We start from the raw sequence: 22,779 nt of genomic DNA on the forward strand, positions 1-22,779 counted from the left end.
CTACCATAATCTATCCCAATCCAATCTACAGGGGGAAAGGCAGCAAAAGGCAGCCGCGGTGACCAGGGCACCCGGGGGCCGTGCGGTGAGTGGAGTGACCGGGTCAAGGGTCACAACTCACTGCCGCGTGGTTCCCGCAATTTATGGCCAAGTGGGACAGGGGCAGGCCCGCAGGGGAGCAGCGGCGGGGAGCGGGGGGAGACAAGGGCGGGAAAAACCAGGCGCGGGGACGAAGCGGCGAGGGAGCAAGCCTGAGGGCAGAGGCCCAAGCAGCACCTGCAGCCCACAGGGGGGAAGGCAGCAAAAGGCAGCAGCGGTGACCAGGGCACACGGGGGCCGTGCGGTGAGTGGAGTGACCGGGTCAAGGGTCACTCCAAGGGTCAAGGGTTTACCCCACTGCACTCTATCCAACTCATCTACACTCCTACCACAATCTACCCAACTCCAAACTACCACAATCTACCCAACTCAAATCTACCATAATCTATCCCAATCCAATCTACCATAATCTATCCCAATCCAATCTACCATAATCTATCCCAATCCAATCTACCATAATCTACTGCACTCCACTGTGATCTACCCCACTCCACCCAATCTACCCCAGGTCCATCCAACCTACCCCACTCCATCCAATCTACCCCACTCCACCCAATCTACCCCACTCCACCCAATCTACCCCACTCCACCCAATCTACCCCACTCCATCCAATCTACCCCACTCCATCTAATCTACCCCACTCCACCCAATCTACCCCATTCCACTCCACCCTAATCTACCCCACAACACTCCACTCCAATCTATCCAATTCCACTCCACCCCTCTCTACCCAAACCTATCTCATTCCAGTCGAATCTACTCCACTCCAGTCTTCCCCACTCTACTCCAATCTACCTCATTCCACCCCACTCTTTCTCAATCTATCCCACTCCAATCCACCCCCATGTATCCTACTCCACCTCAATCTACTAATCTACTCCACTCCACCCAAATCTACCCCAATTCAATCTACCCCACTTGACTCCAATCTACCCAATTCCACTCTACCCCAATCTATCCCCCTTCTATCTACCCCACCCGACTCCGTGCCACTAACTTTTAGCCATGCCGAACAGCAGTCATACTGGTGTACACAATAACTAAAACCCATTGCCAAAGCCAATAGCTTTCGGATAGGAGACACCTATTTGCTTAACCAATGCTTGTTTTCAGTGGGTTTTTGTTTCAATCATATACACATGCAACAGTTCCCTGCAGCCAACACCAAGCAGGGCCAGGTGTTCAACGGTGCCTGGGCACAGCAGGGCATTCCCTAAAGGGCCTGGCTTATGCTTTTTTATTTTTCCTTGGGGTGCTCGGACCCTTGCAAACTTGTGTATCCTTATTGGACATCGATAGAGTTTCAGAACGAGCAGCAGGTCTCCGAACATCACAAATGTGTACCAGGGTACAAGGCCAATTACTGTGCCTGCTCAGACACCTGCCTAAGGTTTGCGGACCTCAAGGGTCATGATGTGGAATCCAACCTCTGTTCAAAATCAGCAATTTCTTTTTACATTTTAACATTAGGCAGCCCCTGTGCCAGGGAGAGACAGGATGGCACCACAGCTCTTTAAGGCTTCTTTAATATTTTTACAGAAAGCGGGGAACAAGTCTCTTCATCATGTAATGGTTCAAGATGTAGCCAGCTAATCAGGGAGCTTCAGGTCCGTAGACCCAACTTTGGGTTTACGTATCCGAAAGGGATGGGTGAACAAGCTCCCTCATCCAATCGGATCCAATATATTTTTACATTTGGGTCCACGAGTCCAGATGCACGAACCATTCATGGGCTAAAGGTCCAGCTAGCTCTATCTTAAATGACTAGTGGCTTAATTTGAGGACCACAAAAAAACACTGCATGAAACTAGCCATGCCAATCCCAAATAGTTTTGTGCAGATTCATTGAACTGTGCCAAAGTTATTATATGTGTATATATATATAATTATATTACATGGGATTCTGTAATCCCTGTATAAATGGCAGTCTCTAATTTCTTTATAATCAGGAATTTGTGACGCACCAAGTCAGTGATTATGAAGAAGAGACGTCAGAACTCGGCTTTTATAAGTTATTACAGCCGAGTCCTGAGGGCACAATGCCTGCTGCCAGCGCCAGCAGCTGATGTGAAAAGAAGGTCAAGTCACGAAGCATAATTGAAGCAGCTGTTTAAAGCAACAAACAGAACTTTGCTTTTATTACTTCTGCTGTATGTTACTAGCTTACTATGAGAAGCAGAGGGAATATGTTTATTAGTTTCCTTAGATAAAGAAAGGGTGGAATCTTTCTGCATGTTTCTACACGTTTCGAGCTACTGCAGCTTTTTCTTTTTAATGGACTTTTGTTGAACGGTTTCTAACATCTTTTTGCAACAAATATCTAACAGTTTTTATTTTTACTTTTGCACAAGAGGTTTTAAGTTAATTCCTCATGTTTGCAAACATGTTAGCTGCTGCATATGTAGGAGCTACGCACCAAAGTTTGTGGGAAAGTGGATGTGTGACCATTTGAAATATGGAATAAAGTACCACCTGGTGCATATAATAAGATTATTGCAACTCACCTCAGAGTTCCAAAACCTTTGTGTATCTGTCTATCATGAGGTGGTGTGCACTCCTGGAGAACCCTGCAGTGACAACAACATCCCTGGTCGGCCCTGCTGTTGAGGCTGAATACAGACTAGGATTTTTATATCAGGAACTGGAGACGACTGTGTCTTACCCAATGTAACTGTGCAACTAGAAACACAGTTCCCTCTCTAGACTTCACATGTTTGCTATTCTCAATGAACACCACATCACTTGCATCCGACTATTACGTGTGATTCTGGCCAGTAATTCCTCCCATGAATAGCGCTATTTCCAGTTCCTCAGCCTGGAATAGGGACGGACAAGGAATGACGGGAGCTACTAGCCTATTTGTCTCATGCAGAGTCCCATAACCAGGTCTGTTTCTGCACAGGAAGGATGCAGTCCTGTGTGGAAACAGAGGAGGAGAATGCAGGGAAACATCTGCACCCTGTGTACTCCTACTCTGGGGGTCAGTAGCACCCAGTGGGTTCCATCCAAACCACAATCCTCCCCTCGGAGACTTTCTAAAATATGCCCATACGCATTTTGAAGAGGTTACATGTGTTAGTATGCACTCCGAGAGTCCATTTATAGTAAAACACATACCTGGGGTAGCTTCGAACAGCAATAAATTTGATTTTGTATTTCCTCTCTCTATTGAGTCTTCATCTGCAGTATTTGTATCCAGTCCTAGGAATGATGGAGGCACCCACTGACCCCACTCATCAGGACCGAGCAGTTCTGCCTTGCAGTACTGATGTTGATGCTGTGATTCAGGGTGCAGTGGTTCGAGTATGTAGTTCTGATCTGAACCCTCTGCATCAGTACAAGGAGGTTCTAGCTTGTACTTCTGATCTGAACCATGTGCATCTGCACAGGTCTGTTCGAGCTCGTCGTTCTGACCTGGTTTCTGTGCTTCAGGAAGCACAGACTCTAGCTCTCGGTCCTGTGCCGCAGTGTGCAGTGGTTCTAGCTTGTAATTCTGATCTGAACCATGTGCATCAGTATAGGCCGGGTCTAGATTGTCATGTTTGTCTGGTTCCTGTGCTTCAGGGCGCATAGATTCTAGCTCGTAGTTCACGTTTGGATCCTGCGCATACGGAAGTTCCTGCTCCAAGCATAGGTGTTGCTGGAGGCACTGGGTTTGTTGTGACCCCAACTCATCAAAGGACAACAGCCCAGACTCTAAGTGTTCGTGTGATGACATCCCATCAGGTGACATATGTTGTAGGCTGCGGTTCTCCTGGGGATCTTGGAAATCAAAACACATCAATTCTTCCTCCAAGGGATAATCAGGTCCGTTCCCATCTGGTAGTGTGGGTTGTATACGGTGGTTTTGCTGTGGTTTGTGTCCTTCAGGAAATAGTGGGTGTGGGCAGAGGTTCTGTTGCTGGTCCCAGCTATTAGTAGACAATGGGGATGGTTCTTGCTTCAGGGGCTCATCTGGCTCCCACTCTTCTGGGAACGCCGTCTGTTCGCTCTGGTCTTGCTGTAGTGTCTGCCCATCAACAAATTCCGAGTGAAGACACAGCTTTACCTCCTGTGATCGGCATGGAGGATCTGTCTGAGGGCACCGGGATAGAGGACAATTCTGCTGTATTCCATTTCTATCTAGAAACCCAGGCTGCAAGCACTGGTCCTGCTGTGGGTGATGTCGATCAGGAAACATTGGCTGTAGACAAAGGTTTGGCTTCTCTGGACGCCCTTGAACATCAGTTGGCGAGGAGAGCGTACAGTCCTGCTTTGGTGCATGCCCATCATAACACACTGTCTGAAGACACAAGCTCGGTTCCCCTGGCCTGTCCAATTGAGATGTTGCAAGAGACCGGCTAATAGCACAATCTCTAATGCTAGCCGAACAGATCATCTCCAAAGACACTGCACCATTATCTAGGAATCCTTGATCCTTTTCTATCCAGATTTTCTTAATCAGTCCAGCGACTTTAGAAGGTACGTCTTCCACAGTATTCAGCAAGTTATCCAGTTTGGCTTCCAACTCCTCCAGCATGGATAGAAGAATAATGTGGGGCAGGTTCTCTGACAGCGGTTCCAGGTCCTGGTCCCTCTGAATATCATTTCGGGATCTTGAAGTTGACACGTCATGAAGAGGTAAAGATGAGACTGTGGCTCTTACGGATTCATGTGAACACTGCGCTGTCACTTTCTTTTCTGGAGCCCGTCTTCTGCCCATTCTGGTAAATTGATGTTCAAGTCTCAAGTGTCTGCAGAGGAAAGGAAAAGAGAAAAGACAACACGTTATCACAGGACAGTTAGGTCAAAATACTCCTGATCAGAGAAAATTGCGAATTTCTAAAACCTGAAAAAAATTGAATCATTAAAATTTCACAATACCCGCAACATAGTTCATATATTATGAAAGGCACGGATGTGTTTCCAACATTACGTCTGTTCCTTGGTCTGTTCAAATTGTATACTGTGCAACCACAAAAAGAGGATACTGTAACAGCCTTGCAGCAATGAAAGGTTTATAATACCCTGGCAGACAAGACTGCACTATCATCCTCACTTGCACTGTACACCTCTCTTTTACAGTATTCAGGTCAGTGACTGAAGCACACGCCAGCCAACATACCAAACCTCTACAAGATCTACAAAACGCCTATTATGTCATTGCATATATAGAGAGTATGTTCAACCTGGGGTTTCTTGGAACTGAATCAGAAATGCATAAAAGAGGAGAAAACGAACCATAACGGGGAAGAATCTAGTCTGAATAGGCTTGTGGGCTGTCAGATTTCTGGATAAAAGGAATTTGTAGCAAAGCTGTGTCCCTCTGATCTGATCCTCTGTAATTTTGCAATAGCAAGTAAATTCAAGCTAGGAGATCTCTGCTTTTGTACGGGTGTATGCATTTCTACCTGGTTTGCAATGAAGTGAGGGGCTAGACCTCTCATCCCTTCAGGGCTGAGGCAGAGGGTCTCTGAGTGGATTTGTTATTTCAATATAGGTGTGGCTCGTGCCCACTTCTGAAGATGATGTAGTAAGCAAGCTGTGTCGCTGTGAATTACTTGTAGTCTATGAATGGTTATACTGGGTATTCTTACATATACTCGGTTGGCTTAATGCGATCTAGACAGGACTGCGGCCACCACTATTGCTTTTCTCGTCTAAAGTGGGAGGAGGGGGGTTAGTTTCTGTTGGACTTGGCCCGCAGGGCAGGTTCACCCCTAGACTTTTTGCCTTATTTGTGACCCTGTGTTAGTGATTTTTGGGTCTCTGCGCACTTTCCCCTGAGTCCCAGAGTGAAAGTGCGTGCGTGTAGTATGGCTGGCCTGCCCTCCCATAGGAATGCATGGGGAATGTGTGTATCCCTGGTAGTTCCTGATGCGTGGGGAGTGCAGGCTCGAGTTTGGTATGCCTGAACTCGTGAGAGCGAATGCTGCAAGATGGTGTCTGCGGCATGTATGTGTCTAGTTGGGAAGTGCTACTTCTGGACATTGAGATATGTGTGCAGTAAGGGTGCTGGAGCGTGATTGGCTGGAGCTGGCTGGCATGCCAGGCTCCAGGAAGTCTGGATGGGTCTGCCCGGTGGTGAGTGGGAGATTAGCATGAGTGATGTGTGGGAGGAGTGTACCTGTGTCCTGGATGGGCTGGGTTTTCCCCACACAATGCTGGCTCCGCCCCCCTGTGGTGTGTCTAATGACCCTAGCCTCCCCAGTGAAAGGAATGGGTGGTTGGGCCATCAAGAGTGCTCCAGAACCAGCTGCGACTGGTTTTCCCCCCACCCTGCACATTGTAACAAAGGAATTTACAGTATAAGAAGGGGCTGTGTCCCCTTGGAAAATGTTCTACTTTGGAATCCTGCCAGAGGGGGCTGTTGCCGCTGCTGGGGCCAGAAGGACCGCCACTTGGGGAGTCTCCCTGCCTGGAGACCCAGTGTGCTGGCTCTGGCCCAGCCTTGCCCCCCCTGCCTGCCTCCAGCCCTGCTGGAGCCCTGTCCTGTCCTCCAGTGCTGGGGAGCACTGAGGACTTCGTTGTCTACAGCCTGAGAGCGCTGCTCTCTGCCCTTCAGCGCTGGGAGCGCTGAGATCGCCTGCCTAGCACTTGGAGAGCGCTGGATTGTGCCCGAGTGCTGTGAGCGCTACATTTTGCCCGCCCTGTGTGGTGGTTTGACGGCGCGGGTGCCACCCCGCTCATTGCCGTATTGTTTTGCCGGTTTTGGATCGATCTACGAGGGAGCCCACTCCTCGGATCATCTGGGAGCCCGCCTGCCTGCCTAAAGCGAGCCGCCGCGCTGCCCGCGGCGACCCGGAAGTAGTGAGGAGGCCCGGCCAATCACAGCGCGGCCCAGGAAAGGCCGACCGGAAGTCCCGCCTCCCTCGCCGTGCCGCGAGAGAGCCTGCCGAGGCTCCCCGAGAGGAAAGGAGAGCCCCGGGACCAGCGGGAGAGACCCGCCGCCGCTGGAGAGCCCAGCGCTAGACCGGTGAGTGCCGGTGCCTGCAGAGGAGGGGGGGGAGCGTCGGGACACATTGCCGGTGTCCGCCCCGCCCCCTCTCTGTAGCGCGACCTCGCGCCTGGGTGTTTTGAGCCTGAGGGCTCAGGGGGCATTTCCTTATTTCACGAGCCCTGAGAGGCTCTGAGCGCCCCACGTTCACTTCGAGTCCCCAGAGGGGGGACTCCCAAAGAGAAGCGCCCGTGTGTTTTGAGCCTGAGGGCTCAGGGAGCATCTCCGCGTTTTGGAGCCACGAGGTGCCCCGGGGGCACCAGCCCTGTCCTGTCCTCCAGTGCTGGGGAGCACTGAGGACTTCGTTGTCTACAGCCTGAGAGCGCTGCTCTCTGCCCTTCAGCGCTGGGAGCGCTGAGATCGCCTGCCTAGCGCTTGGAGAGCGCTGGATTGTGCCCGAGTGCTGTGAGCGCTACATTTTGCCCGCCCTGTGTGGTGGTTTGACGGCGCGGGTGTCACCCCGCTCATTGCCGTATTGTTTTGCCGGTTTTGGATCGATCTACGAGGGAGCCCACTCCTCGGATCATCTGGGAGCCCGCCTGCCTGCCTAAAGCGAGCCGCCGCGCTGCCCGCGGCGACCCGGAAGTAGTGAGGAGGCCCGGCCAATCACAGCGCGGCCCAGGAAAGGCCGACCGGAAGTCCCGCCTCCCTCGCCGAGCCGCGAGAGAGCCTGCCGAGGCTCCCCGAGAGGAAAGGAGAGCCCCGGGACCAGCGGGAGAGACCCGCCGCCGCTGGAGAGCCCAGCGCTAGACCGGTGAGTGCCGGTGCCTGCAGAGGAGGGGGGGAGCGTCGGGACACATTGCCGGTGTCCGCCCCGCCCCCTCTCTGTAGCGCGACCTCGCGCCTGGTTGTTTTGAGCCTGAGGGCTCAGGGGACATTTCCTTATTTCACGAGCCCTGAGAGGCTCTGAGCGCCCCACGTTCACTTCGAGTCCCCAGAGGGGGGACTCCCAAAGAGAAGCGCCCGTGTGTTTTGAGCCTGAGGGCTCAGGGAGCATCTCCGCGTTTTGGAGCCACGAGTTGCCCCGGGGGCACCAGTTGATTTAGAGCCCAGCGTGGCTCTTGGCAAAAATCATTGCTTTGGGTCCCCAGAGCGAGGGACCCCCCAGCCCAGCGAGGCTGCACCTGTTCGCTGCTGGAGCCCTGAGAGGCTCAGCAGCCCCCCTTACTGGTGAGAGAGCCTAAGAGAGGCTCACCAGTGCCACAGTGGTGGTTCTTTGAGCCCAGAGAGGCTCCAACTTTGCGCTAACTTTCCCTGCTCCAGTTGCCCAGCACTTTGTGGGCAACTGCCACGTTTAGGCCCTGACATTGGGACACCGGGACAGTCACAGGTGGTGACTGGTGAGTTTGGGGAAATGGTTATTGATTCTGCACCTCTGAATGTATTGATTATGCGTCATGTGCCTTTACACCTCTGAATGTTACGGCATCATGTGTTTTGCTTACACCTCTGAATGGGTAGATTATTCATCATGTGTTCTCTTTGTCCTTTTACACCTCTGAATGTTACGGCATCATGTGTGTTGCTTTTGCACCCCTACAGGTAGTGTGACGTGTAGGTGGTTGTTTTCTCCCTAGTACAGGTGGTGCTAGTGAGGCCCTGTTACCAGTGATTACTGGTTGTATGCTTTACTTTTATATTGTGTGCTACACTGATTTTATTTCTGAAAGTATTATTCCTAGAAGTGCTGATACCCTTGACAGTGATCCAAGTGGTCCTGTCCTGTACAAATATCCCTTGTAAATTCCGCCCGTGTCTGTTGGCACAGTGTAATAAGATGTGTGTTTTATCTGATGTATATTTATTATAATACAAAGGCTAGTTTTACATAACCTTGTGTGGAGTGTTTCTTTGTGGTGGGCCTTGGGTGTTGTTGCTGGGGTGCGTGCGCAAATACTTAACTTACATCGCCTCCAAGTTTAGCCTTGACTGCTCGCGCCACGTTACCTAGAGGGCGAGTGAGGGGTTATCTTGGCGTGTGACTCCCTTGCCCTGACACTTAGAAATGGCGATCCCTGACTGACCTCGACGCGAGTCTTGGCCGGCCAGGGTCCCGGTTCTAACAGTTTCTGAAGCAGTTTCAGCACAAATGCATTTAGATCCTACTGCTCCAGCCTGCTGGTTCTTGCTAAGATTGATATCGATTATCACTCAGAGGCTTTTAGCTGTGGGTTTAGGCTCCGGTAACTATCTCATTTTTGTTGGAGAGTAAAGTTGGCTCCAAACGTTGGTCTTATTCTTTCAAATTACAATCTCAGTTTGGTCAATATTCAGTTTTAGCTGATTCACCCTCATCAAGTAATCATCAAATTGAATCATATTTTGATACTAGAGTTGTGAGGCTGATATTCCATTGATAAGAAATATCTGAGAGCTGGTGTAGTTATAAAGCCTGGAACCGCTTGAAGACAGGTCTCTGACCAATGGTTTTTGCAGGTTAAAGGAGCAGAGATATTGGCCCTATAATTCTTGGTTATATCCGGGACTTCTCCCTGGTTTTTCAGTATCGTGAGCACTGCAGCATTATGAAACACGCTTGGAGTGACAGCTTGAGCTGCTGAATTGATGAAAACGCTTTGCAGAGGATTGCTCAAGAACTCGCATTTCGACGGAGACACAGCACAGTCAGCGCCCAGATATCCTTGGGGTACGCTTTATAAATGCTGATTGATTGATTGATTGCGGAGGTCAGAGATTCTATGACTGCTGGAGGGCAAAGGTCAGTTGGTGACCCGGATTTGACCTTGTTCATAAATTCATGAAGCCTGTTTATTTCTTCAAACAAGGATAAGGAGAGTAGAGTTCTTTTCAGACTCAACTTCAGAATTACTGCTGCTGTAATTGTTTATACTATCTTTAAAGAATGTTTTTGTTAAGTATTTAGATTGTCACAGAATGCCTCGATAGGAGTCAGGGAAGTTCTCATTTCATCTGGGGGTGACTAATTATTCAGGATATCAAAAAACTATTTTCATTTGCTTCTAAGATTTTTTTTGCCTATTAAGAGGACTTTGCATGGAACGAGTTTGCCTTTATATTACTCAAGCTCCATTTAAAATGTGATTTTGCTCTCTTCATCATCCCTTTCCCGCCAGTGTTGACGCAATGCAGATTTCGCCTCCTTTAACTCTGGCTTGTACCAGGGCACTGGTCTGGTGCGGTTTATAACACGCTGTTGGATTTGAGGGGTGTGGGTCACTAGCATGTCTAAGCCACAGAATGGATTATTTTACTTTAGAGAGAATGTCTTCAATTGAAGGGAAGAGGGGGGAGGGGTTTGAAAGTGTTGATAACACTGGCTCTGTATTAATGTATCGCCATGTTGATGTGTTTTATCTAGGAACCCGATCGATATTGTGATCTTATGCCCCTATACGGCTATAATCAATACATATCCCTATAATGGCATAATAATCAGAGCCATATTTCAGTAACTCGCCTCTGCAGTCCATGACACAGCAGAAGCTACCTCCTTAGATTCCTAGAGAGCACACCGAGTTCTTTCGACACACCAAACCCCCAGCAACCTGGGAAAGCCCCGCTTGCTTGTTTTGATTTGTAATAAGAACTTCTGCTAGCACTGTAAGAACGACCAGTTCTTAGTGACATCTTTATTGACGTCTTATGTCCAACCTTACGTCAAACCCGGCACCTTTCAGATATAAATATGCCAACGGTGCCTTAAGCAAACACACGGTGGTGAATTCTGGAGTAGAACAGCTGTACCCTTGCAGAGAGCCCAGCGGATACGAGAAGCCCACGGACGCTGCCCCTCCTCTTTGACGCGCTGAGAAAGACGCTGTCTTTTCTCTTGCCGAGAAAATCCAGCTCCGGCGTTTCCAGCCTACCCTTGCGGGTGACTGGGATATCTAGTCCCGAGAGGGAGATACCAGACCTCCTACATTCTATTCCAAAGGTACGGTGCTGGCTAAATCCTTAGAGAGAATTCTTGGTTCAGATTCTTGGCAAAACCAACTTAACTTAAACTGCTACTTACTTACTCCCTTCCACGTATTAGGCTCAGGTCAGGTACACCGGGGTAGGCATAGTTAGAAGCACCAGTTGAGTATGTTAGCCAATGTATGTATGAATGTATATATTGTATATATTTTATTCATTTTAAGTATCTTATGGCTAAGACATCATATCAATGCTTTTACAGTATTATTCCACAATACTCCTCTTACTGTACGTATGTTACTTTATATTAAGTATTACAATTGTGGCAATCCATTTCTCTTTCATGAGAAGGAAAACTGTTCAATAAATAATACCTTTTATTGAAAAAGCCCGTCTCTCTCTTCTCTGCACTCTGGTGAAACTAAGAACGCACATCTGACTGAGTGAAATAATTGTCTATTGTTTTCACACGACTCTAGAGATTGACTCTTATTCTGAGGGAGCAAAGTTGTCATGTTTATGCGGTTGTCGGAAGCTGAATCCCTTCTTGTCTGAGCCAGGGAAGCTGATCCCTTCCTATTCAGTCAAGAAAGTTTCCAGTGACCTCTGAGCTAGCTGGCGCAAACCTAAATTAAGTTTAACATAGTCAGTAGAGACCTGGTTGACCTCAGTCCTACGTCTACACTGCTTATGTTATTCCAATGTGCAGGGCCTATAGGGAAAATAAGAACTACACTACAATGTGTGTATGGTTTCACTTCCTGCTTGTGGATCAAGCTAGAAAAATCTACCGGAATACAAATGCTGATCAAATACTGATTGGACTGTATGCAAGAAAGGATGATTATATTCAGTCAATTCGAATTATACGCCCAGATCAGATCTAAGGGATTTCATTTTATGTGATCTGAGCATGTAATGTGTTGGTGTAAATTCAACATCATTAAATCAGCAAATTCATTATCTTTAGGGACCGAGTTGTCGTCATCAACTCGAAACTTGAGAAAGGGAAGCAGATCTGCCCCTTCAGTTTGAGTAATTTGTAAAAGAGATGTGTGGATCCACTGGTGAATAATTACTGCTATCTCACTCCTTCCTCTGAGCTTGTTCTCTTTTGGTCATCTTCGGGTATGGCTTCTGGAGATCTGGAGTAGATTCCTCTGACAACCAGGTTTCAGTTAAGAACAGGATATCCGTCTTAGAAGATTCTAATAATTTGAGTATTTCCACCTTATCTTTGCCTAGGGAGGGTGGGTTTAGTAAAGCCGCTTTTAACGACTCCTCAATCTGAGGATGTTGAAGAGTCTTATTGTTTGTTGGTCCAAACTGAGGTCTGTTGAGTACCAGATTACTCTATATGTGTGGTTGGCATACACGCCATTTGCCTCTAAAAACAAGACAAACATGGGGGAGATACTAAAATCTGCGTACCTGAAAGACTTTAGATCTTATGCAGAATATGAGAAATATTGAGTATACTACATGACTTCTGGTCCCAGCAGTGGCGGCCAGGTGTGCCTGAGAGCAGACAGGCTTGTCTTTGGCAAAATGCTTGCAACACACACGCCAAATGTTTGCAACAAACACGCACACACACAAAAAATTGCTCTTTAAAAAGTCCATTCAATTGTGTACTCACAGATGTGACACAAACTCCAACTCTCACTTGTACAGTCTCACACCTTATTTATAAATGGATTAATGTAACAAACCAGGTATCTCTTAACCACATCTTCAATGCCGCATAATTACACAGGCATTGTGCTCTCCAGTGCACACACACATGTGAAACACACACGTGAAACACAATTCATCACCAGGCACAAAGACCTACACACTGGAAATAAGTAATCAAACGGATCAGTCGCTTACACGCTCATATATAATGTATCCACCCAAGACGACCAATCACAAACAAGCACATATACACTGTCTTGCACACACAAATCACTTCCATACATTTTGTATTGAAAGATTAGGCTTCGTCCAGGCCATTCACGGGTATCACCTACTCCCAGAGACTTACACACAGGGTGGGCACAGATCTGCATAATCACATGCAACACCTCAAATAATCACGGGTCACTCTTCAACAGAGCTGTGACATCCCAGAGTCTCTGAGGCATCACCCAATGTGGAATGCATCTGAGGGAGTTGGAAGTTGTCAGTATCTGAGGAGGAAGCAGATCTGTGGGTGGAGCATTCGGTAAGAAATAAACTCCTCCTTTCTATCACCGCCATGGACACGCGATACTTCATATATTAGCGACACGCGGAAATATGGAAAAATGTACAAGGCTTCAATATCGTATTGTGAGAGTACTGAGGGTCTGTGAATTTTATGTTAAAAAAAAACCTTGAATCAGGTGATAACACGGAGAAACGTTGTCACTTCTTCAAACACTCCACACATTGCATGTGCGCTGCACAACCTGTGAAGCACACTACAGCACAAACACAACCTGCCCTGCACTTCACAGTACAAACACAACCTGCCCTGCACTTCACAGCACAAACACAACCTGCCCTGCACTTTACAGCACAAACAAAACCTGCTCTGCACTTCACAACACAAACACAGCCTGCCCTGCACTCCACAGCACAAACACAACCTGTCATGCACTTCACAACACAAACACAACCTGCCCTGCACTTTACTGCACAAACACGACCTGCCCTGCACTTTACAGCACAAACACGACCTGCCCTGCACTTTACAGCACAAACACAAACTCTGGAGTATTTAAGGATTACTCTATGTATAGGATTTTATACTGGAATGGTGTGCTTCCAGTACGAATCCTATGCTAGACAGCTCACGCACCTCTGGCCTATGGTCTAAAGGTTTTGTGTAGCACTAGGTAGACTGTGTACTAGTGCAGGGGTAGTGAGCAGCAGCGTGCCTTATTTCATAAATCTGGCTCAGCACGGCTCTCTCCCCCTCGCACATCACAGAGCTGCACCTAACTGCTGAACTATGTTGCACTGAAAAATAATAAATCTGCTCCGTAGTGTGCATGCGTGGTCTGCCCAGCCTCAACCCTCACATTCTCTTGTGCACACGTGGTGTGCCCAGATTTAACCCTCACATTCTCCTGTGCATGCTTGGTCTGCCCAGCCTCAACCCTCACATTCTCTTGTGCATGCTTGGTTTGCCCAGCCTCAACCCTCACATTCTCTTGCGCATGCTTGGTATGCCAGCCTCAACCCTCACACCGTCTTGTGCATGCTTGGTCTGCCCATCCTTACCCCTCACATTCTCTTGTGCATGCGTGATCTGCCCAGCCTCAACCCTTACATTCTCTTGTGCATGCTTGATCTGTGCAGCCTCAACCCTCACATTCTCTTGTACATGCTTGGTCAGCTCAGCCTCAACCCTCACATTCTCCTGTGTATGAGTGGTCTACCCAGCCTCAACTCAGAGTTGAATTCTGTGTGATTACAAGATAAACCACGTCATCTGTAATTCTGTGTGCTTGGTCACCAGCACTAATGATTGAATGTGTTTTACACCAAGCGCGTAGAATTACAGATGACGTGGTTTATCTTATAATCACAGTGAACTTTCGCCAGCACTTATTTGGTTGGAAATGATGAGGTGCAATTAATGCTTTTCACAACAGCACGTAAAAAACTCAAGAATTTTTTTTAGGTTAACAGCAATGACCTAATGTTTAATTTACATACTGCATGATGATTTTAATGCAATGTCTCACGATGTATCTCCCAACTTTGACTAAACAAGTCTGTTTTTCCAGCTCCAAAGACGTTCAAACACCTTGAATCTGTTGTCACTGTGTACTACGTAGAGGTGGGTCACATGATATATACCAGAAACATTGCTACTAGCACACACTCACCACCAACACAGAGCACCATCCTCCTTCCTCCTCCTACTCACACAAACAACATCTTGCACCGCCTCACCCTTCTGGAAGCTCAGCTCGAAACCCTGGTCCGTGGCCTGAACGAAACCCTTTCTTCCCTAGCCAAAATTGAAGTGTCCACCCAACAGCCCGCTCGCCCCCCTACCCCCGCCCTTCCCAGACTACCCAATTCGCCTCCCCCCAACCTGACCCTTGCTCCCCCCAGATCGCTTCCGCCCATCACTATACCAGAGTCAGAGAAGCGAGCAGACAGACCGAGAAGAGTGAAACCCTCCCTCTCCCCCCAGGAAGCGATCACACTCGCCTCATCCTATGACCTCCTGAGGACCCCCGTTCAGAACACCTCACAGCATTCACAGAGAGGGATTCCACCTGCCCTAACACAGGACCCCATGTTGATCTCCTCACCCAAGTCCTCTATTCAAGTAATCTCAGGAGTGGGCAGGGAACATCCCCCCTCTAGATTCCCCAGACCCCCGGCACACCTAACTTCCCTAACCAGAGCCCAACCCAGCAAGTCGAGGCCCGATGAAGAACCCTGCATCAAATGCATGCTCATCAACAGCAGATCTGCCTCCAAACATGCAACAGAATTAGCAGAAGCTATCCTCTCCCATGACCTAGATGTAGCTTTTATCACGGAAACCTGGCTCAACTCCCTGTCAGTCCCCATCATGGACATGCTGGTGCCGCCCGGATTTTCAATAACCCACAAAGACCATCATAAGCAGAGAGGTGGAGGTGCAGCTATCATTCATAAAAGTAATCTCGCTATCACGGAAAGCTCATCGTGCCTGTACAGCTCCTTCGAATGCTGCCTCTCAATCAACATCAAATCATGCGCAAAGAGTTCAATACTATGCCATCTCCTCTACCACCCACCAGGCAATTCAAAGAAATTTGGAATGCAGCTCACTGACCTAATCACCCAATGCGCGCTCAACAACGCCAACAACATAATCCTGGGCGATCTCAACATCAGATGGAATGAAACAAATAACCAGCTCATCCAATCCCTCAACAGCCTTCTGCTAGAAAATGATATGACAGAACACTGCTCTGAAGAAACGCACCACAGAGGAGCGATACTTGACGCAATCATTGCGTACAATTACACTATCACTATTGACTATATCATTCCAGTAGACTGGTCAGACCACCACTTAATTCTTTTCTATATCATCCAACCGGCGCTGACTCAACCCATAAAACAATCTCCTTGCAAATGGGTCAGGAATACTGCCCAAGTCCCACGGAACATCCTTGAAGAAGAATTAAGCACACTCATCCCGAACATGACGGAGCACCTCTCAACCACAGATCTCACCTCTCTCTACCATTCCAACATGACTTCCACCCTAGACCGCCTGGCGCCCTTGAAACAAAAAAAAAAAACAGAAATACCCCATCCAGATCTTGGTTCACCTCTGACATCAATGATGAAAGAAGACTTCTCAGATCCCTAGGAAAAATCTTGAGGAGCAATCCCTCCACCCATCACCGTGAACAACTCAAGGCAACACGCAAAAACTACAACAAACTCATCAAGGACAAAAAAATCTTCTTTCTTCTGCTGCGCTCTAGATAGTGCTGAAAACCGTCCCAAAGAACTCTTTAACATCATCAGAAGCCAAACATCCAAACCTAATACATCCGAGTTAGTGGCCTCCAAAGAACAATGCGACAACTTTGCCAGCTTTTTCAACGAAAAAATCATCAAGTTCGACCTCTCTCTCAGCACAAACCCCCCCCCCCTCTCTTAGGGAGACCAAGACACCATCATTGACTGACAGCACCCTATTGAACCCACCCACTCACTGGTCCGTCTTCACACCTATTCAGGAAGCAGAGATAGTCACTCTGATCGCCAACGCCAAACCGTCATCCCACTCCCTGGATCAGCTTCCTATAAATCTAGTCAAAGACCTGAAACACACCCTAGCCTCAATTTGGTGCAAGATCATCAACACCTTGCTGAGCTCAGGAAATATCCCGGATTGCCTCAAGGTCGGCCAAGTCACGCCGCTACTAAAAAAAAGCAGGGCTAGACACAGAAGATATGAACAACTTTAGACCTGTGTCAAACCTACCTCTCTTATCCAAAATACTGGAAAAATGTGTTCTGCCACAGTTAACCCAACACTTGGAGAACATCAAGCTCCTCGACCCACACCAATCGGGATTCAGAAAGGGATGCAGCACTGAAACTGCAATCCTAAACGTCATAGACGATCTACACAAATCACTTGACTCAGACCAATGCTACCTTCTCATTCTCCTTGACTTATCGGCCGCGTTTGATACAGTTGATCACACATTGCTCCTCAAAGTCCTTCAAGAAAGAGCAGGCATGGAAATGACGGTACTAAACTGGTTCTCCTCCTTTCTACACAATCGCTCGCAAAGAGTAAAAATTAAAAACTTTGAATCCGACCCCATACCCGTCATCAGAGGAGTCCCACAAGGGTCAGTACTCTCTCCCCAACTCTTCAATATCTACATGGTATGGGGCATGAAACAGATGAGCAAACAACCCATTTCAGCCACTCAGTGGTGGGAGATTTCTTAAATGAAACTCTATCTAGCTTGGACCTAGTAATATTAAACAAAATAAATCTCCTTTGTGGGAAATTGGACCCTACCTATCTCGGAAGGGGAAGCGAAACAACAATCGATTATATTCTGACTACAGCGACCCTTTTAAACAGGACCAATAATTTTAAAGTTATAATAAACACATTAAGTGATCACGCTGCTTTAGCCTTTGATCTAATTATGGACCAGGGCCACTTATCAGCACAAACCTTAATGACCACCCTCGCCCAGAATAATATACAACTTACAAAAACTAATGGCTATACTCTTGGGTGGGGGAAGATAGACCCTGATGAACTAACAAATAAGGTAGTAATTGCAGCGTACCCAGCAATACTGAAGTGTTTAGACACTGAGGCAAGAGATGAGGAAGTCTTATCCCAATTTAAGGTGATCCTAGAAAAGGTAAATAAAAGCCTGACAGTGAAGCAAAAAGGGAACACGGCAGTGAAAAAAGGATGGTTTAACCACGATTGCTCAGCAGCCCATAAAAATTTAAAGAGAGCGCTAACAAAAACTATTAGAGACCAAGAGGAGGTTAGGACCCTGAGAAAAGCATATAGGTTGGCATGTAAAGTGAGAAAAGAGGAACTAAAGAAAGCCTTATGGAACCAGCTCCACGAGAGATCACTAAGTAGAAATAGCGAATTATTTTGGTAGGTGGTGAAAGCACCCTTTCTGATGGATACAAAGGGCCAGCCAAATATAGAAGTAGCTATTGAGGGTAAACCATTTTTCAAAATTTTTTGGCAAACCCCCAGAAGTAGTTTTAACAGAAGGAAACAACAGACTAAATCAGGGCAAACCATTTCCAATCCCTTTGGAAGTAGAACTATATGAGGTAATAAACGCAGTGAAAGCAAGTAAGAGCGGAAAAGCCCCTGGCCCGGATGGGGTACCAGTCGATTTCTTCAAATTTAAATTAGATCTGTGGGCCCCTATCATAAAAAGGGTGTTCGACACCACAATGAAGTGCGGATTACTTACATCCTGGACCCAATCAATTCTGGTACCCATATTTAAGAAGGGAAATAGAGAGGAGGTGACTTGTTATCGCCCGATCTCACTCCTGGACTCGCTGGGGAAAGTACTGGGCAGAGTGGTTCTCCAGCGTTTACAGGAGTGGGCGGATGATACCGGGACCCTCTCGGATATCCAGTATGGTTTCCGAGAGGGCTTCGGGACAACGGAACAAGCCCTGAACTTGGCCCTGATGATGGGAAAGTATGTGTCGGCCAAGCGCGAAAAGTTGTATATGGTATATGTTGACCTTTCCGCAGCTTTTGACTGCGTCTCCCACGCAAAATTATGGTCAGTTCTGATCGACATGGGAATAGATACAGTTCTTGTAACCTTCCTTAGAGAACTCTATTCTAACGCCTCCTCCAGGGTGCGTTTTGGAGTACGGGGCGAAATGTCAGACCCCTTTACAGTAGAGCGCGGCGTGAGGCAGGGATGTGTCCTGGCCCCCTTTCTTTTCTCCCTCTACACCAATGGTCTTGAGGTAGAGATGTTGAAGGGGGGCTTGGACCTGCCCCGTGTGAAAGACCGCCTGGTGCCCACGCTCCTTTACGCAGATGATGCAGTGATTTTAGCACGCACCCCACGAGAGCTACAAAAAGCCTTGAACAGCTATGCCAAATTTATGAGCAATCTAGATCTTCACATAAATATTAAAAAGACATACGTTATGGTGGCAGGCCAAACAAAGAAATATGGAAAGAGCATCTTCCTTGATAACGAAAAATTAGAATCAACCCCCCAATACCCTTATTTAGGGATCATGATGGACGAGAAGCTTAACTGGAAAGCGGCTATAGAAGCCCGTAAACACCAACTTTTGCGCTCTATTGCGGTACTTATGAAATTCGCCCAGAAATTAGGGAAAAAGCCTCCAGTTGAACTACTCCACATTTATAAAGCTAAATGCCATTCCATCGCACTCTACGGGGCGGGCCTGTGGGGCCATAAAAATACAAAAGCCTTGCAGGTAGCGGAGAATACCTTCATGAGATTTCTACTGGCCGTCCCAAAACGAGTATCTACCTTTGCTTGTCACGCAGAGTTGGGAATGCCCCACATTGATGACTTGGCTAAGATTGAACCTCTACTTCTCTGGCGCCGTATCTGGGTGTCAACAAAAAACCCTTTTACCAAAGAGATTGTTGCAGACTGTATGACACTGGACCACGTCGAAAAAATAGACTGGCTAAGATACGTAAAAAATCTTCTTACTGACTTAGGGATGGCTGAGTACTACTCCAACCTCGCAACAATTGGTGAAATCCCAAAGAAAGAGTTAAAGGCAAGGGCGCTGAGCCATATTGAAGAGTTACGTATCACCTTAGAGATCAAGAAACCATCAGTACAACATTCCTTAGCGGTTATGACTACATTGGAAATGGAACCCTATTTAACTTATGTTGATTCACATTTTGAGCGCTTCCTATTAGCAAGATTCAGGCTGAATATTTTTCACAGGGTTGTAGCCTTTCCTAATAGAAATAGCTTGGAAGAAAGCTTAACGGTATGTCCGTGTGATGAAACATCTGAACAGTCAACGATTCACACCGTACTGTTTTGCAAGTACTATTCTGCACATCGCAAGCTCTGGCTAATCCCCCTGTTGAGAACCTTAGGTCTTAGAAAATGTCGTCCTGCCATGTTGTGGCTGCAATTCTTAAGCTCCGAACATATATGTAAAACTGTGAGTACTTTTTTAAAATGTATTTTTAAACACAGAGTAAATCTTTAATACAACAATGTTTGATCATTTGGACTAAGGAACTACAATACCAATTTTAAATGAATTCACATTAAATCTGTACCAGTTTTGTTAAAATTTATTTTAAATGATCTAATGCAATGTGTAAATACTTTTATGGTTTTTCATGTAAATTGAAACCGAATAAAGATTTTTACTTACTATCTACATGGAACCCCTCACCACACTACTCAGGAATTCCCACATCCCCTTCCACCTCTACGCTGATGACACGCAACTTTATCTGGAAACCACCTCCATGGATGACATGCTCAAACTGAATGTCACGCTCAAAGACGTTCAACAATGGCTCTCACAGAACCACCTGAAGCTTAATCAAGAAAAAACTGAAGTTCTACTCATCTCCAACAGAGACGAAAACGCCCAAATCGAAGAATGGCTCAAAGCCATCGACGCCCTCAATGGCACCCTCAAGCCGAAGGACTCGGTTAAGTCCCTAGGTATCACCCTAGACCCCAAACTAGACATGAAAAAACACATTGCGGGCTCCGCCAAAGCGCTTTCCTCAATCTGAAACTTCTCTACAAAATAAAACCTTTCCTTCCTCCAAAAGACCTTCAACGGGCCACTCAAGCACTAGTGCTCTCCAGAATTGACTATGGAATCGCAGCCCTGACCGGATCAGCGAAATCGCACCTAGGCCCCTTGAAAACCACCCTCAACGCCGCAGCTAGAATGGTCACAGGAACCAAGAAATTCGATAACATTTCTCCCGCTCTCAAGGATCTGAAATGGCTCCCTAGTGAACAACGAGCCAACTTTCGAACAGCATGTCTTACACACAAAGCCCTTCACACAGGCAAACCAGAATACCTGGCCGCGATACTCAAAAGGGCCGGCCAGTCCAGGAATCTCAGAAGCTCCAACACGCTCCTTCTCATTCCATTGAAATCTCGGAAACGCAAAACTACGAGTAAATCCTTTGCGAGTAATGCACCCAAGATCTGGAACGCCATTAACCCCCACATTAGAATGACCTCCTATTTCCCGAAATTCAAGACTTTACTCAAAGCCCTCTTCCTTGAGTGCACCTGAACTGAAGGGGAAGATCATAGAACCCCCCTGTAGACCTAATAATCTGTATGATAATGTTATTAGCAAGGCTCATAAGTTGTCCAGATGTGGATTCTGCCTTCGCCGCCAAGGCACATTGTTGTACCTGATGTGAAGCGCACTGATACCCTTGGGTCCAGGTAGCGCTATACAAAACTTATAATAAATAAATAAATAAATATTGTATAAACACTGTGATTTGCATTGCACTCATGAACAAGGAGGTTGCCTCCGAAACGCGCCGAGTGACTTGGCTTAAAATAAAAACACACTGAAAAGGAATACTTGTGGCCCTGGCATCGTTTGTGGGAAACCAGCAAAACTATTGTTGTTGAGATTTGGGGTTCGCGACCCCGCCATAGCCCGCCACTGAAAGCGGCTCGGGTTTAGCTGTAGGTTTACACATATATATAAGTTGAGATGGACAAGGCAGGGGAAGAGAAATAAAGGGGAGTTATTAGATGGGACTGTGAAAATCCTCAGAGCAGTGCTTTGAATTTCGCTGCTGCAGCAGGAATGCCTATTGTGAAAGGGGATTTAGTTGTAATTACAAATATTCAGCAACTAAAGCTACACTTTTTAGTGCTTTATGTATAAGTCTTTTTAATTGTAATATTATGCACTAGTCCACTAAACTTAGAACACATAACCCATTACAGGATTTCCTGCAATAGGAGTAACAAGCTGACTGGACAACCACATAAAAACGTTTTGCAAGAAAAAATCTAGACTCAATCGCAAAAATATCTTTATCAATGTCTGTAATTTGCTCACTTGTAATGTTCTCATGTATCAGTTCTGTTCCTATTGTGAAGCCTCTGACGCCTTCGGGTAAAGTCTGCGCTATATAAAAACCCATAAAATAAAATAAATAAAATAAACAGACCCTCAGGGCTCCTCCTTCCACTGGACAGACAGACAGACCCTCCGGGACCCTCCTTCCACTGGACAGACAGACAGACCCTCAGGGCTCTTCCTTCCACTGGACAGACAGACCCTCAGGGCTCCTCTCTCCTCTGCAGGAGTTGGGGCTCCGCTGCTTGTGCTGACTCTGCCCCCTGTGACCCGGACACAGTCCTACTCACAGGCCTAGGGAGAGCTTACCAGCATCCGGTACTGCAGCTGACATTTCCACTGCTGACCCGGAAGCAGCCATTGTGAGAGGAGGGGGCGGGGTAATGTTGTCCTGAGAGGAGGCTTCATTACGTTACATGAGGCAAAAGTGACAATTGTGAGCAAACAAAATACAAGAGGAGCAAACAGTGCAATACACGAGGAAAAAGTGACATGTAGGCAGGATACAAAGGTATACAAAGTACAATTAGAGCTATAATTCAGCCTCCGCCGCTGATGCCGACTCTGCCCTGGGTGACCCGGAAGTGAAACTGTTCATTAGTTTCCAACAGTGAAGAAGAAGAAGAAACCCATGAGAGAAGAGAGAGGGTGAGAGGAGGAGGGGGAGGAGGAGAGAGGAAGGAGGGGG

General features: G+C 47.1%; 1 protein-coding gene across 1 annotated transcript in view; it reads right to left on the reverse strand.

Moving 5' to 3' along the window:
- Positions 1-22,291, reverse strand: part of LOC147665986 (uncharacterized) — a 66,207-nt gene extending 43,916 nt beyond the window's left edge. Inside the window, exons 1-2 of the mRNA XM_086949343.1 lie at positions 22,183-22,291; positions 3,218-4,833 (exon numbers count right to left, since the gene is read on the reverse strand). Coding sequence (XP_086805469.1) covers positions 3,218-4,802 — 1,585 coding nt within the window. The 5' untranslated portion in view covers positions 4,803-4,833; positions 22,183-22,291. The remainder of the gene's footprint in view (positions 1-3,217; positions 4,834-22,182) is intronic.
- Between the last annotated feature and the right edge of the window lie 488 nt (positions 22,292-22,779).

The sequence above is a fragment of the Lissotriton vulgaris genome, unplaced genomic scaffold (assembly GCF_964263255.1).
Source record: "Lissotriton vulgaris unplaced genomic scaffold, aLisVul1.2 SCAFFOLD_1095, whole genome shotgun sequence".
Classification (NCBI taxonomy): Eukaryota; Metazoa; Chordata; class Amphibia; order Caudata; family Salamandridae; genus Lissotriton; species Lissotriton vulgaris.